The 14,982-nt window shown below is 55.2% G+C and overlaps 1 protein-coding gene across 2 annotated transcripts; it reads left to right on the forward strand.

Moving 5' to 3' along the window:
• The first annotated feature begins 483 nt into the window (after window positions 1-483).
• On the forward strand, window positions 484-12,599 carry LOC142069224 (C-type lectin domain family 2 member B-like). Of its 2 annotated transcripts, none has more exons than XM_075119776.1 (6): window positions 484-626; window positions 6,828-7,078; window positions 7,652-7,750; window positions 9,431-9,618; window positions 10,350-10,450; window positions 12,057-12,599. In XM_075119776.1, the coding sequence occupies exons 2-6, from the start codon at window positions 6,985-6,987 to the stop codon at window positions 12,208-12,210; spliced, it is 636 nt and encodes a 211-aa protein (XP_074975877.1). In that variant the 5' UTR covers window positions 484-626; window positions 6,828-6,984; the 3' UTR covers window positions 12,211-12,599. The 2 variants fall into 2 exon arrangements, with proteins under 2 accessions (XP_074975877.1, XP_074975878.1); XM_075119777.1 differs by lacking the exon at window positions 484-626 and adding an exon at window positions 4,704-5,042.
• The last annotated feature ends 2,383 nt before the right edge of the window (window positions 12,600-14,982 follow it).

Raw genomic sequence — 14,982 nt, forward strand, 5'->3', positions numbered from 1 at the left:
TGCAGCCAGCCAGCCATGGGCCCTGCATAATCCAGCAGGTTTTGGTCATTGCCTGACTGCTGTGTATAATCTGCATGCTCTGGTCCTCTTTGGCTTCTGGCAACCAGCAAGCAAGAAGTGGCCATGAGCCAGGAGGCTCCTATCATGGCTCTAAATCACGTGCTTGACCCCCTGGGTCCTTTACTGCCGTGGCAGGTTGTTAGACACTGCAATGGCCCATGCTGTCTGTTCCCTGCTGCACACGTCGGAGGGGTAAATTAAAGAGCTCGGTCCCCTTTAAAGGATTTGGCGCGCTTTGTGCTAATCTGATCAGTGTCATTACAAATGTCCCGCCACGCCGGTAAAGTTTCATTCATTTCAACAGCGGATATAGTTACGGCTCTTGGTGCCTTGTCCAATCCAGGATCAGTATGCTAATATAGTATATGGCCACGCCCCTGTGTATATTGCAGTCCCCTTGCGGCTAGCTTTTTTCGCGGTTTTTCCTTGCACTAGCAATGGGGGAAGACATGATGTGTGTGAAGAGGGGAGTTTGGGCTCCCCCCTCTGCTAATGCACAGAGAGGGGGACATGGAGCAGGGACTTGACCTGCAAGGAGTGCTGCAGCCATGGAGTCCCTGCACGAGGTAAGCTGTGATCTTCCTACGTAGCAGTGGCTTGTGAAACTGACTCCCAACCCCCTGCTCTGCAAAGGGGGACACGGGCTTGGGTGGAGATCAGAGGTTCTTTGGGAGACCCTGATATTGCAGCAGCCCTATTGTTGTTTTTACAGCCCCCAAAGGTGGGCTAAAGGGCCTCCCAAGACACATGAATGATGTACTATTATTTGCAGATTTAATAATTTTATTAAGATGATGTTGAAGTAAAAAGAAAACGGTACAGAGTTTAAGCATAGAAGTTTCTGGTGATCAGGGAATAAGGTACAGATTATCAAGGGGTGCGAAATTCGGTTTAGGAGCAGATGGCGTAAGGAATACATAATCTGCAATGTCCCCGATTGGGGGTAAAAGCTTAACGGGTCAAAGTACAGACATTGAGATATGGGGGTATATTATTCATATAATGGCTATGTTCAGGTGTGGAGTATAATGAGTGGATACGATGATGAGGATGGATTTACCCTCATTTGGTGGGATTTAATGTTCAGTGATTTATGGTTCCCAGCAGAACAGAGTCCCATTGTGCTCGGTGCTGTATCTGTGTGTAGTAAGAGACTGTCTCTGCCCTGAAGAGCTGTGCTAGGTGCTGTAGAGACACTTAGTTAGAACTGCATGGTCTCTACCCTGAAGCTGGTATGATCCAGTTTCACATGTGTCACCAGTCAAGGGATGAACAAAATACCTGAAAGGAGGATAGGTGTGTTACTGCCTCAGTTTCCATAGATACAGGTTTTTTAGGTCTACTTCTGAGTCCTCAGCTTGCCTAATCCCTATGGTATATCACAGCCCCAGTGCATGAAATGCAGCCACCTCTGGGTTGGGGCAGCTGGCAATAGCCATGCAGCAACGTTGCCCAGGGATTGCTTGCCAAGTACTGAAATATAACTGCCTCTGGGGTTGGGTGCAACAGCTGGTTGACAGCCATATAGTAACAATGCGCAGCGATCGCTCATCCAGTGCCGAAATGCAGCCATCTCTGGGGTGGGACTCATCAAATGTTTAAATGTATATCAACGTTTTTGCAAACATTTTTAGTTGCATTTTTTCACTTAGAACAAACTCAGGTTTTGGGTTAAAGGGGGTGGAGGCATGGAAGAGAGTATGTAGTGAACAAAAGATTGATTTTAAAAGTGTCAGAACAATATTGTGAAACCAGGAAATTCCTATAGTCTTGACAATCTTTCACGAAAAACCCTTGCATTCCAAAAATAGTCCCTTTTCTACAGACAATCCTTCCTTTGGAAAAGATTTCCAACCGTGTCTAGAAATCGCTCCCAGGTCAGTGTCTCTCTGATGTGGGGTGCACTCATTTGCCCTCCCCTTCCCCTGGGGATGTGTATGAAGCACTCGTTAGAGGGGTACAGAAGAGGTATAAATAAAGAGGATTAGGTCTTTAGGAATACACATGTGGAGGGTGTGGGGCGACAGAGACATGACTGATTGTATTGTCCTGAAGCAGTGCACAGCTTCCAAAGATTTGGTGAATGCTTCTCTGGGGGAAGCAGTGAAACTGACGACACAGAGTGCTGTCAGTTGCACAAGGATAAAATGGAGAAATGTTGTGTGTGTTTAACCTCTTTCAATCAGTGAGCTCTTAAAGGTTGCAAATAATGTCTAGCTCAACCAGAAGTTAGGGGCTTGAGGTCGGAGTCTCCCAGGCATTGTCGTCACTGTAAAAGTGTGTTTACACGGAGATAGCTAACTTGATGTACAATCCTAGTGGAGACAAGGCACCGGTGGCTTTAACCTCTGTGTCACTTGTCCAGGTAAATTCCAGGCTGAGCGTATAGCATTCCTGGACTAGCTACATCAAGGTAAAAGACACCTCTCCCTCACGTCTACTAGTAGTTTACATTGAGTTAGCCAGCTGAATGTAAACACATACTTTTTCAGCTGGGAGGTTGATTTTTTTGTTTTTGTTTTGCTGCTTTTAGGTGGTGGTGGGGGGGGAGGGCACTGAAGCCATAATAGTGGCATTCTCTAGCCTGTGTTATTTGTATTACTGTAGCACATAGAAGCCCCAGTCATGGATCAGGACCCGATTGTGCTAGGTGCTGTACAAAATAGTACAAAAGACAGTCCCTGCCCCAAAGAGTTGACAATCTAAGTATAAGACAAGAGACAGATGGAGACAGACAGACAGACAGGGGAGTGGAAGGAAATAATGAGACTGTATTAGTCGGTATGATAGGCAGTGGTCTCAGCACCCCAGGAGACAGGCTGTTGAATTTTTGGTAGACCTCAGGGCAAAGAAGACCTTTGATTTGGGAATTGGAGATGGATAATGAGGTAGGTTTGCAAATGTTTAAGGGGCTCTCCTCCCAAGCATGAAGGGCATGTGGCAGAAAGCACAAATGGGGTCGTCTGAAAATTTAACAAGTGGGTGTTGCTGGCAGCATGGACCAATTGGAGGTGGGAGTCAACCCCTTGGTAGAGTGAATGAGAGATGTCAGGCTGGGAGAGGACAGTACGGGAAGGGCCTTGAAAGCGAACACAAGCAGCTTCTGTTTGATGCAATAGAGAAGGGGGAGCCAGTGGAGGGATGCAAAGAGGGGTGACATGGTGAAAGCAGTGGACTAGGGGAATGATTTTTGCAGCTTGCAGCAATATTCTGAATGGAGCTGAGCTGGGCAAGAGGGAGAAGAGAAGCATGTGGCGGTAACTGAGATGTGATGTGATCAGAGCCTCGATGGGAATTTTAGCTGTGTGGATGGAGAGGAAAGGCTGTATCTTAGAGATGTTATGCAGGAAAACTCTACAAGACTTAAGCACAGCCCTGGATGTGAGGACCTAGAGCAGAGGTGGGCAAAGAACGGCCCGCGGGCCACATCCGGCCTGCGGGACTGTTCTGCCCGGCCCCTGAGCTCCCGGCAGGGGAGGCTAGCCCCCGGTCCCTCCCCTGCTGTCCCCCCGCCCTTGCAGCCTCACCTCACTGAGCCGTCGGCACTCTGGCCCGCTGCTGCTACCGGGCGGTGGGGCTGCGAGCTCCTGCTGCTCTGAGCAGCATGGTAAGGGGGTGGGGGGTGGGTTGGATAAGGGGCAGTCAGGGGACAGGGGGCAGTTGGATGGGGTGCAGTTTCTGGGGTGGGCGGTCAGGGGATGGGGAACGGGGGGGTTGGATAGGTGTGGGATTCCCGGGGGGGGGGCTGTCAGGGAGCAGGGGTGTGGAGAGGGGTCGGGGCACTCAGGGGACAGGGGTTGGTTAGGGGATGGGGTCCCAGAGGGGGCGGTTAGGGATGGGGGTCAGTCAGGGGGCGGGAAGTGGGAGGGGGCGGATAGGGGGTGGGGGCCAGGCTACTTGGGGAGTCACAGCCTTCCCTACCCAGCCCCCCATGCTGTTTTGCAACCCCGATGTGGCCCTTGGGCCAAAAAGTTTGCCCACCCCTGACCTAGAGAGAGGTGTAGTGGAAGATGACAGGTTATGGGCCTGAGTGACAGGCAGGATGCTGGCGTTGTCCACAGCGATGGAGAAAGGAGGCAATAGAGAGGGCTTGGACAGGAGGGGAGAGATAGAGAGCTCTGCTTTAGCCATGTTGGGCTTGAGCTGACAGCTAGGTAGGCACAAGGAGATGCCCCAGAGACAGGCTGAGGTGTTCATTTGGCCAGCAGGAGATGGGGCTGGTGCAGAGAGGCAAATGGGTGAGTTGTCAGCATCGAGAGGGGAGTTGAATTTGTGTTTACAGAGGAGACAACCCAGAGAGGAGGGGCAGAGGGAGAAGAGAACAGAAGAGGGAGGCTGGCCATAAACCATGTCACATTTACTGGTGTTTTTTTTTTTTCAAGACCTCCCCCCTCCTTGTAACACATTGTTACACCGAAACAAACCATTAAGGACCCTCCCCGCCCTATGTGTTTATATACTATTTGGTCAGCCCCAGGGGACCAAGGACAGAGCCTGTGGAAGGGCCCCGGAGAGCTGGAAGGAGGGGGAAGCAGCGATCAGAGGGTCGGGAGAGCAGGGGAGGGCAGAGGGAGGACAAGGTTTCAGGAGGAGGGCGGGCAGGGCGGGCAGGCCAGGGAGGGCGAGGACTGAGCCCCGATCGGAGCTTTGCCCGGTGCCGGGCGGGACGCCGCTCGGGCACCAGGCCAGCCCGGGAGAGAGGGGGAAGGTTTGTCTGGAGCGGAGTGGCTGGGAGTCCAGTGGTTAAATGGAGCCGGGGCTGAGGGCGGGGATCGGCCGCTGTTGTGACACCCGGGCACTGACGTTTCCGCTGTTCAGACCCACGTGGAAACGAAGCTGGTGCAGTGGTCACAGGGAAGCCGGTTGCTCTTCGGCCGCTCTGTGGCTGCGAACTCACCCGGCGCGATCCAGCTGCGAGCCTGCCTGGCTGCTGGGACCTCAGCTCCTTCCCCCGGCTGCGGCGCCGGGCGCAGTTCCTGCGGGTGAGACGCTCCGGGTCCCAGGGGTCCCTGCCCTGGCCGCGGGTGGGTGGGTGCTGCTGGCTGCTCGGCGGTGGCTCGCTCGCTGCGCAGCGGGATTTCCGGGCTGGTTCCAGCCACAGCCGGGCTGGGGCGAGGGGGGACCGCGGGCCCGAATGTGGGGGGGGGGGGGGGGCTCGGCGGGAGCCCGGAGGGGGAGGGGCTGGGGAGGGGCTGGGGACCGAATGGGCAGGGGGAGGGCTTGGGACCGGAGGGCTGGGGCTCGGGGCTGGGGCCCGAATGCGGGGCGGGGCTCAGGCGGGGGGGAGGGCAGCGCGGCGGCGGGGCCCGGTTCGTGGCCGAAGGGCGGGGATTCTGGGCAAAAGGGGGGTGATTCGGGGGGCGGGCCCCGGGCCGAAGGGTGCGGGGGGGAGGTTCACATGTGTCACCAGTCAAGGGATGAACAAAATACCTGAAAGGAGGATAGGTGCCTCAGTTTGCATAGATACAGTTTTGGAGGTGGGAGTCAACACCTTGGGACGGTGAATGAGAGATGTCCGGTTGGGAGAGGAGAGTACGGGAAGGGCCTTGAAAGCGAAGACAAGCAGTTTGTGTCGGATGCAATAGAGCAGGGGGAGCCGGGTTAAATGGAGGCGGGACTGAGGGCAGGGACTGGCCCTTGTTGTGATGAAACTTGGGAACCGAAGTCTCAGCTGTTCTCTTAGGTCGGCTCTGATTGGCTGCAAACTTAGCAGGTAACGGGGTCGAGCCTGGCTGGTGGGACCTCAGCTCCTTCCCCCTGCTTCGGCGCCGGGCGCTCTTCCCGCGGAGTGAGACGCTCCCGGTCCCCGGGCCGGTGGGTGCTGCTGGCTGCTCGGCGGTGGCTCGCTCGCTGCGCGGCGGGGTTTGCGGGCTGGTTCCAGCCACAGCTGGGCTGGGGCGAGGGGGGCCCGCGGGCCCGAATGGGGAGGGGGCGGGCCGGGGACCCGGAGGGGGAGGGGCTGGGGACCGAATGGGGCGGGGCCGGAGGCCCAGAGGGGGAAGGGACCGAATGGGAAGGGCTCGGGGCCAGAGCCCGAATGGGGAGCGGGGCTCAGGGCTGGGGACCGGAGGGGGAGGGGCCAGGGACTGGAGGGGGAGGGGCTGGGGCCCGAATGGGTGGCGGGGCTTGGGCTCAGGGCTGGGGACCGCATGGGGGGCGGGGCTCCGAATGGGGGCCGAGCTCAGGTGGGGGCTAGGGACCAAATCGAGGCGGGGCTCCGAATGGGGGGCGGGGCTCGGGGGGTGCCTGGGGACCGCATGGGGAGGGCAGGGCGGCGGCTGGTCCTTGGCCGAAGGGCGGGGATTCTGTGCCAAAGGGGGACGATTTGGGGGGCGGGCCCCGGGTCGAAGGGCGGGGGGGTCGGGAGAGCCCCCCCCAGGAAGGGAAAGGAGGGGCTGGGCAGAGGAGCGCAGGACACTGGTTCAAGTCCTGTCCTTCAAGGAGGGGGCTGGGCCAGGGACAGGGCTGTTTTGAGCCCCATCCCCACCCCTTCTGATATCCGACTCACACTTACTTCCAGGAGGATTGTGTGTGTGAGGAGGGTCTTCTCCCCCACCCCCAAGTTGAGTGCCTGTCACGGGTGAGCGGGGCCTGTAGCAGATCAGGTCTCTGAGGCCCTGGGGGGCGGAGGGGCCGATGGGAGTGAAGGGGTTTTAATCATCATGGCACCACCTCTGGCAGGGGGTTGGGCTGCTGGGCAGGGAACGAGAACCACAAATCGCCTCCCCCACCCCTGACCTGTCCTGCTTGGTCCATCTCGGTTTCAGATTGGCTGGAGAGCTTGGAGCAGGGACGGGGAGCCAGGGCCAGGACCTGTGCCTCGGCTTTGCTGCTGCCAAATCGGACTCACTCAGACCGAGAGGAGCCGACCCCAGCCCAGCACCTGCTGCAGCGTCTGTGGCCTGAGTGTCGCTGAGAGAGACGATGGGGCCAGCAGCTGGGGCTGCTGAGAGCGAAGACCCGCTGCAGGAGTTGTGTGTTAATGGCAATGGACACCGGGAGACTGGAGAGAACCCAGGTAATGGGGCATCTCTGCCTGGGAGCAGGCTGGAGAGAGACACTGAGACTGCCTGGGGTGCTGGAAGGGGGCATGGCCCTCCCACTTTTTGTCACTGGCCCTGCCCCTCCCCCTTCTCTTCCCCCTGAGGTCCCCCCCCACCCCGCCTCTGGCTGGCAGCTGGAGTCCAGGCAGTTGCAGGGAGCCGTGGATGACCCTCCACTTGCCTGGGGTGGGGGGCCAAGAGCAGCCCCTGGTCCGTATCCCTCCCCACAGACTCCCTGCCCAGAGCAGGTGCAGGGTCTGTAGTTCCCCACAACTGCGGCTCTAACCATGGCCCGGCTGCTGCTCTGAGGCCCTGCTACCCAGCCAGAGCCGGATCTTGGTAACAGCCCCAGGGCAGCTCTGGGGAGCCATGGACCCTCCGTCTGCCCTTGGGGGGGGGGGTCTGCCTGACCCTCCGGGCTCCTCTCCCAGAGCGTCTGAGGGAAGGAGCAATCGACAGAACGGTGCATGTTCCAGGGCAGCTCCAGCCCCGGTGCTGTCATTGAGACGTGTCCTCCCAGCCCTGCCTGACGGGTCTTTCTGTTTCAGACCCTCCTTGGAACTGCCAGAAAAGTCCAACCTGTGGAGTTGTGGTTGCACTGATAGTTGTATCGTCTGCTTTGATCGCTGCCATCATTGCTCTGGCAGGTGAGTTCCCAGCTTCCGCCCTGCTCCCTTCCCCTCCATCTACGATCTCCGTGCATCCCATTCCCCGTGACCTACCACGGTCCCTCTCTCCTCCCGGCCTGTCTGGCTTCTGCCCCTGGGACAGAGGATTCCTGGGGAATGTTCCTCCCCGACCCTCCTCCTGCTCCCTCCCAGACCCCTGCACCTGGGCACTCTCTGTGTCGGGACAATCTGACTGACATTAGCCCCCCCAGCCCATCTCTGAGCACTTTGGGTCCAAGTCACCTTTGCCACGCACCGTGAAGCAGTCCCTGACCAGGGTGTCCAGTGGGACAGGGTGCAGTGCAATGCTGAGCCCTTTGCCTTCCCTGTGTTGCTCTGAGGTTACCAGCCTGGCCTTCCTGGATCTTCAGGTCACGCCTGTGGCCGGGCGGCAGGTGCTGCCGTGTTATTGAAAGGAGCCGTAGAGCTCAGTCTAGACCCCTCCACCAGCGCAGTGTGGAAACCCCCCAATCGCTGACCGTGGCCATGAAGGCTCCCGTAGCACCATTCGCTCCCCCCGGCTGCACAGACGGCGTGTGCTCGTGCAGAGGGCTTCTGTTTGCCGTGAACATGAACCCTGCTGTATCCCCCCGTCGTCTGGGGCAGGGGGTGCTGGAGACTGTCAGGGGTGGGATTTCTCTATTGCCCTGGGATCTGATCACTGGGCCCCAGGAGGGTTTAGCAGCTGGCAGAGGGGATTGAATCCAGGTCTGTCTGCATTAGGAATCCTCTGTGCCGATGTCATGACATCCGTGCCGTTGAATTGGGGCAAACCGCTAAAGGAGACGCACCGCACTGGTGCACAAAGGAGCTTGCCTTGGTGCAGTTCGCTGCAGGAAGTTACCAGAGCGAGCCGCACTGCTCCAGCGCATCTCCAGGAGGTGTTTGCCCTGATGTCACTGCGTCACTGTGATTATACGGGTGCAGATTGCTCGGATACAGAGGTGAATTAAGTTCCATCATTCCTGGCCCACAGTGCAACAGGTCACTTCCCGTGGCTGTGGTGTCTGGCGCCCCCTTGTGGCTTTCATGTCCCTGAGTGAAAGTTCCCACCTTCTTCTCAGTTGTTCACCTGCTGTTTGTTGTGAGGTTGAACGTCCAGCTGTTGATCTTGTGCCTGGGGTGAAATGCTCTGAGCTGTGTCAGTCCCTCCCAGGCTGGGAGTGTCCCTGGAATCCTTCTTGCCAGGCAAATTTACTGTGACAAACGTCTCCCTCACCCTGCGTCTGATTGCCGTGGACCAGCCCCAGCTGGGGGTCCCAGTAGGCTTGGCAGGCCGGTCAATTGACTGCCTGTTTGACCTCAGTCAAATAATGTCAAATACTCCAGCAAGAGCCCTGGGGGTAGGAGGCAGCATGATTTTTCAATGCGTCTTGGAGCCTCACTTGTGTTTTTCAGAACTTGGTTTCAGTGTTTCACTTTTTAATCTGAATTAAAATAACTCAGTTCATTAATTTTTTTAAAATTAGGCATAAGTATCTACCTTAAGCTAAACCTACTGGAGACAATGACGTCTTGCTCTTTTTTTGTTACTGTTCTGATAAATTGGTATTTTAAAATATTTGACCATTGTTTTTTTTTATGACAAATTTGAGGTACCAGTCAAATGCCCAATTCTAAGTGCAACTCTTACCCTCCATGTGACTTTCTCATTCTCAGTGCTGGCGTCTAAGCTTTCATCAGCTGATCTGTGCCCCCCTGCTGGCCCTGCTGGCCCAGACGGCTGGATGGGATACCGAGGGAAATGCTACTATTTCTCCAAGAGGGAAGGGAGCTGGACCGAAAGCCAGAGCCGCTGCTCTGCACCGGGTGCCTCCCTGGCTGAGATCGACAGTGAGCAGGAAATGGTGAGAGACTCTCGAATTGCCAGACACTGGCCTTGGCTCAGTGGCGGCTGCTACAGTAGGACCTGGGCTCTGCCCCCTCCCGTGCTGGGAGGCCAGAGTGAATGAACTTCCAGCGGCTGAACGCCAGCCCTGGCTGGGCCCAGGGCCCTACTGTCTGTGTGTGATCACGAGGATTGGCCATTCTCAGCTTCCCCCTCCCAAATAGGGAGACAGCCCCTCTCTAGGGCAGGGCTGGCTCAGGCATCTACTGGCTGCGGGAGTGGGACTGAGAACCCAGCCAGTGCTCCTGTTTGGGGGAAGGGAAAGGAGCAGCCAGGTGAGGATGTGGGGGGTGGGGTGGGGGTGGGAACCTGTCACATTGACCCCTCCCACTTCAACTTGACTCGCTCCCTCCTCCTACCCTGTTGTGGTGAGTGGGGGCTGCTCTGTGAGAAGAGACGTCTCTGCAGAGAGTTCAGACCCAGCAGCTGCCCCCAGTCCAGGGGGACTTGGGGTGTGGGTGACTGGGAGCACTGGGGCGGGGCTGCTGTGTGCGGTGGGAGGGTTAAGACTGCCCGGGTGGTCTTGTGCTTTGCAAGAGGGAGGGGAAAATTCCCCCCCCCCCCCCCCCCGGAAAACTGAGCGCCCTTCAATATGCGACTGGGATTCTCTGCAGCACAGAGCCCTGGAGGGGCGGTGGGGGAAGCACGGGAGCTGGGTCTGATACCTCCTGTCCCTCGGCTTTCTTTAAGGCGTTCCTGCTGCGCCATAAGGGTGTCTATGACTGGATCGGCCTCTGGAGGGAGCCGGGTCAGACCTGGACATGGGCCAACGGCACCAAATTCAACCACCTGTGAGTCTCTCTCGCCCCTCTGGACTAATCCCCTGGGCTGGGGATTCTGGTGTCTGAGCTGTTTGAGCTCTGGTAGATCCACCACTCATTGCCGGTGAAACAACCAGACACGACCCTGGTCCGTTCGCGTCCTGCGTGTATCGGAGACCGATGGGAGCCGGCGTGTCCCTGAACTCTCGGCTCCTCCCCGCAGCACGGAGCTGGGCCGGAGACAGAGCCCGCCACAGCCAGAGGTGCCCTCGCAGCGCGCTGGGATTTCAGCTGGGACACTCGCTGTTCTCCCCCAGCCCTCTTCAGCAAGGTCCCTGGGGTGTCTGACCCGCCCGGGGAAAGGAGGCAGCAGGGAGCTCAGGTTAACAGTGGCTGCTAGAGAGGGCAGCATGCCGAGCAGTGCATGGCAGGTGCAGGTCCCGCTGGGGATTGCAGCCGGCAGGTTTGAATGACTTGGCTGGTGAGGCCTCTGAATCCGCAGCAAGGCACCGATGTTAAAGGAGCCTGCGGTTCACAGGAGCTGGACGCCTGGGGCTCCCACTGGAACGGGGTACAGTAGTGATGGCTGCCCAGCCAACACCCCGTGAGGGGTTTCAGTGGGCTCCAAGTGTGATCACAAAACCTTGAGCCCGGAGCAGGGTTTGAACCCCGGAATTCAGCACTAGAAGCATGAGCCTCTGCCATAGGAGCGAAAGAATCCACTTCTTTAACTGAAACCCCCCCCGATTGATAAAGCTCTTATGCAGGCCAGCCATTAGAGGGGGGTGGAGACCCCCCACTTCCCTGGTCTGGGTTACTTCAGTACTTTGAAAACTCAGGCTGTTATGGCGCTGGGTCAGGGCTCCCCAATGGACAGTCCCCATTCTGCTGTATTGGACCCAACCTTTGGATCCCACCTGCTTCCAGCCTCACTGGGTCTGAATAGCCTCCAGACCCTGTCCCGAGTTTGGGCCTCTATGGCCCTCTCCTGGGGTACAGACTCCCTGTCTGGTTCCCTCCTTAGGAGGTGGGACCCTGCAGATCAGCTGCTGTAGGACCCAAAACCAGGTCTGAACCCTCCCAAACCTCCCGAGAGGCATGTTGTCCCTAGAGCTCCACCCTCCACTCCAGATGAACTCTGGGAGGGTCACGGGAGGGTTACAAACAAGGCACACATGCTTTCACAAAGGAACTTCTTCAACACTCTCTTTTCCCCCATCCCCAATGGAAAGCTCAAGAGTTATAGATCAATGGAAAAGGAAACCCCTGAATGCAATTTCCTCTTTCAGTGTCATCTTGGTTCTGCTCCGTGTGTTTCAAGGAAGTGAGATCCCTCCTGCCCTCCGCTTTTCCTGCTTGGTCGTCTGGTTCTGGTGATGGTCTGCCCCTCTTGTTAGAGGACCGGTCCCTTTTGACAATCAGTCTAACAAATTCTCTCCGTCCTGTTGGCCTAGAGGGTCACGAACAGTCAGCGGTTCTGCAAAGCCCCCGCTGTCCTGAGCTCTGCTCCTGAGGGGCTGGGAGAGTAGCTGCTCCGCACTCAGGCCTGCACTGTGGAGAACGGCTCCCCTGGCTGGGACTGGTGTGAAATGCCCGGCCTCTGCCTGACTGCAGCTCCCTGGCTTCTGTGTTGCAGGTTTCAGATAAGAGGAGGAGGTGACTGCGCGTATCTTAACAACAAGAAAGGGGTCAGCAGCTCACGGTGCTACATGGAAAGACGGTGGATCTGTAGCAAACCTGAGGTGTATGTGATGGGAAAAGAGACTGCACTGGAAGGGGGCTCGAAATGAGACTCCTAGAAGTGACACTGACCCAACTCACACCTACTTGAACGAGCCAAGTCCCCATTCGTCAGCCTGGCCAGGATCTCAAAATCAGGCAGCGGGGCCCTCAAGCATTAAGTGTGTCTCGTTTAAACTGTGGATTCTTCGTATGTGCCTTCTGCTCTTGAACCTTTAAACTCAGGGTCACATTGTCAAGCTTTTCTCTGCAGCTGAGAGGGAGTGATCTCATGAGAAGGAGTCTCAGCCACACGCTGGGGAAATGAGATAAGGGACTCCAGAACAGCATTTCTCAAATGCAGCCACCAGCTGATTGTTTTGCAGCCACAAGAGCCTCCAAAGTGCCCCAACAATCGCTGAGATGTTAAGTATTAAAGGTGCCTTCTAAATGCCATAAATCCTAATGCGCGCTCCCTTTTAAATAGTACCATGCCAGCAGAGCTGAGCTACATCGGTGTGGTTTTCTTTGAAGTCGCAGTGTATTCTTTGGCTAAGAACATAAGAAGGGCCAGACTGGGTCAGAGCAAAGGTCCATCCAGCCCAGTATCCTGTCTGCCGACAGCGGCCAACACCAGGTGCCCCAGAGGGAGTGAACCTAACAAGCAATGATCAAGTGATCTCTCTCCTGCCATCCATCTTCACCCTCTGACAAACAGAGGCTAGGGACACCATTCCTTACCCATCCTGGCTAATGGCCATTCATGGACTTAACTTCCATGAGTTTATCCAGTTCTCTTTTAAACCCTGTTATAGTCCTAGCCTTCACAACCTCCTCAGGCAAGGAGTACCACAGGTTGGCTGTGCGCTGTGTAAAGAAGAACTTCCTTTTATTTGTTTTAAACCTGGTGCCCATTAATTTCATTTGGTGGCCCCTAGTTCTTGTGTTATGGGAACAAGTAAATAGCTTTTCCTTAGTCACTTTCTCCGCACCACTCATGATTTTATAGACCTCTAATCACTGTTTACATCTCATGTTACTGTAGCTCTGTAAGTGGCTATGGGCCATCTCACTGTGTGATGTTTGGGTAGGTTGTGATTGTTCATGGAGGGGGAGGTGAAAGTTAAAAATGTGACTGGGTATCAGAAAGTATTTCAAATAATCTAGTGCCAGAAAATGACCTTGAATGTGACAGCAGGTGGCTCCTCTGGGACCTTCTGCAAAGAAAAGCAAAACAGAGAAAGAAAAAGGAACACTTCAGCACCAGGGGGAAAGGCAGTTTCCTGTGTTTCTGAAGCTATCCGATTCCGTTTCTGAGCAAGTTGCAGTGTGAGAGAGAAATTCATCAAATTGAAACGTATGTCGTGCTACGTCCCTACAGCACTCGTGCAAGGGAAGTTGAACCAAATTACCATGGTGAGCTTCAGAGGCGCAAGCTGTTAAATGATGCAAAAACCAAGCTGAAAAGACAAATGGCTCAGATTTTGTTTCAGAGTAACAGCCATGTTAGTCTGTATTCACAAAAAGAAAAGGAGTACTTGTGGCACCTTAGAGACTAACCAATTTATTTGAGCATGAGCTTTCGTGAGCTACAGCTCACTTCATCAGATGCATACCGTGGAAACTGCAGCAGACTTTATATATACACAGAGAATATGAAACAATACCTCCTCCCACCCCACTGTCCTGCTGGTAATAGCTTATCTAAAGTGATCATCAGGTGGGCCATTTCCAGCACAAATCCAGGTTTTCTCACCCTCCACCCCCCCACACAAATTCACTCTCCTGCTGGTGCTAGCCCATCCAAAGTGACAACTCTTTACATAATCAAGTCGGGCTATTTCCTGCATAAATCCAGGTTTTCTCACATCCCCCCCACCCCCATACACACACAAACTCACTCTCCTGCTGGTAATAGCTCATCTAAACTGACCACTCTCCAAGTTTAAATCCAAGTTAAACCAGAACATCTGGGGGGGGGGGGGGTAGGAAAAAACAAGAGGAAACAGGCTACCTTGCATAATGACTTAGCCACTCCCAGTCTCTATTTAAGCCTAAATTAATAGTATCCAATTTGCAAATGAATTCCAATTCAGCAGTTTCTCGCTGGAGTCTGGATTTGAAGTTTTTTTGTTTTAAGATAGCGACCTTCATGTCTGTGATTGCGTGACCAGAGAGATTGAAGTGTTCTCCGACTGGTTTATGAATGTTATAATTCTTGACATCTGATTTGTGTCCATTTATTCTTTTACGCAGAGACTGTCCAGTTTGACCAATGTACATGGCAGAGGGGCATTGCTGGCACATAATGGCATATATCACATTGGTGGATGTGCAGGTGAACGAGCCTCTGATAGTGTGGCTGATGTTATTAGGCCCTGTGATGGTGTCCCCTGAATAGATATGTGGGCACAATTGGCAACGGGCTTTGTTGCAAGGATAAGTTCCTGGGTTAGTGGTTCTGTTGTGTGGTATGTGGTTGTTGGTGAGTATTTGCTTCAGGTTGCGGGGCTGTCTGTAGGCAAGGACTGGCCTGTCTCCCAAGACTTGTGAGAGTGTTGGGTCATCCTTTAGGATAGGTTGTAGATCCTTAATAATGCGTTGGAGGGGTTTTAGTTGGGGGCTGAAGGTGACCGCTAGTGGCGTTCTGTTATTTTCTTTGTTAGGCCTGTCCTGTAGTAGGTAACTTCTGGGAACTCTTCTGGCTCTATCAATCTGTTTCTTTACTTCTGCAGGTGGGTATTGTAGTTGTAAGAAAGCTTGACAGAGATCTTGTAGGTGTTTGTCTCTGTCTGAGGGGTTGGAGCAAATGCGGCTGTATCGCAGAGCTTGGCTGTAGACGA

The sequence above is a fragment of the Caretta caretta genome, chromosome 14 (assembly GCF_965140235.1).
Source record: "Caretta caretta isolate rCarCar2 chromosome 14, rCarCar1.hap1, whole genome shotgun sequence".
Classification (NCBI taxonomy): Eukaryota; Metazoa; Chordata; order Testudines; family Cheloniidae; genus Caretta; species Caretta caretta.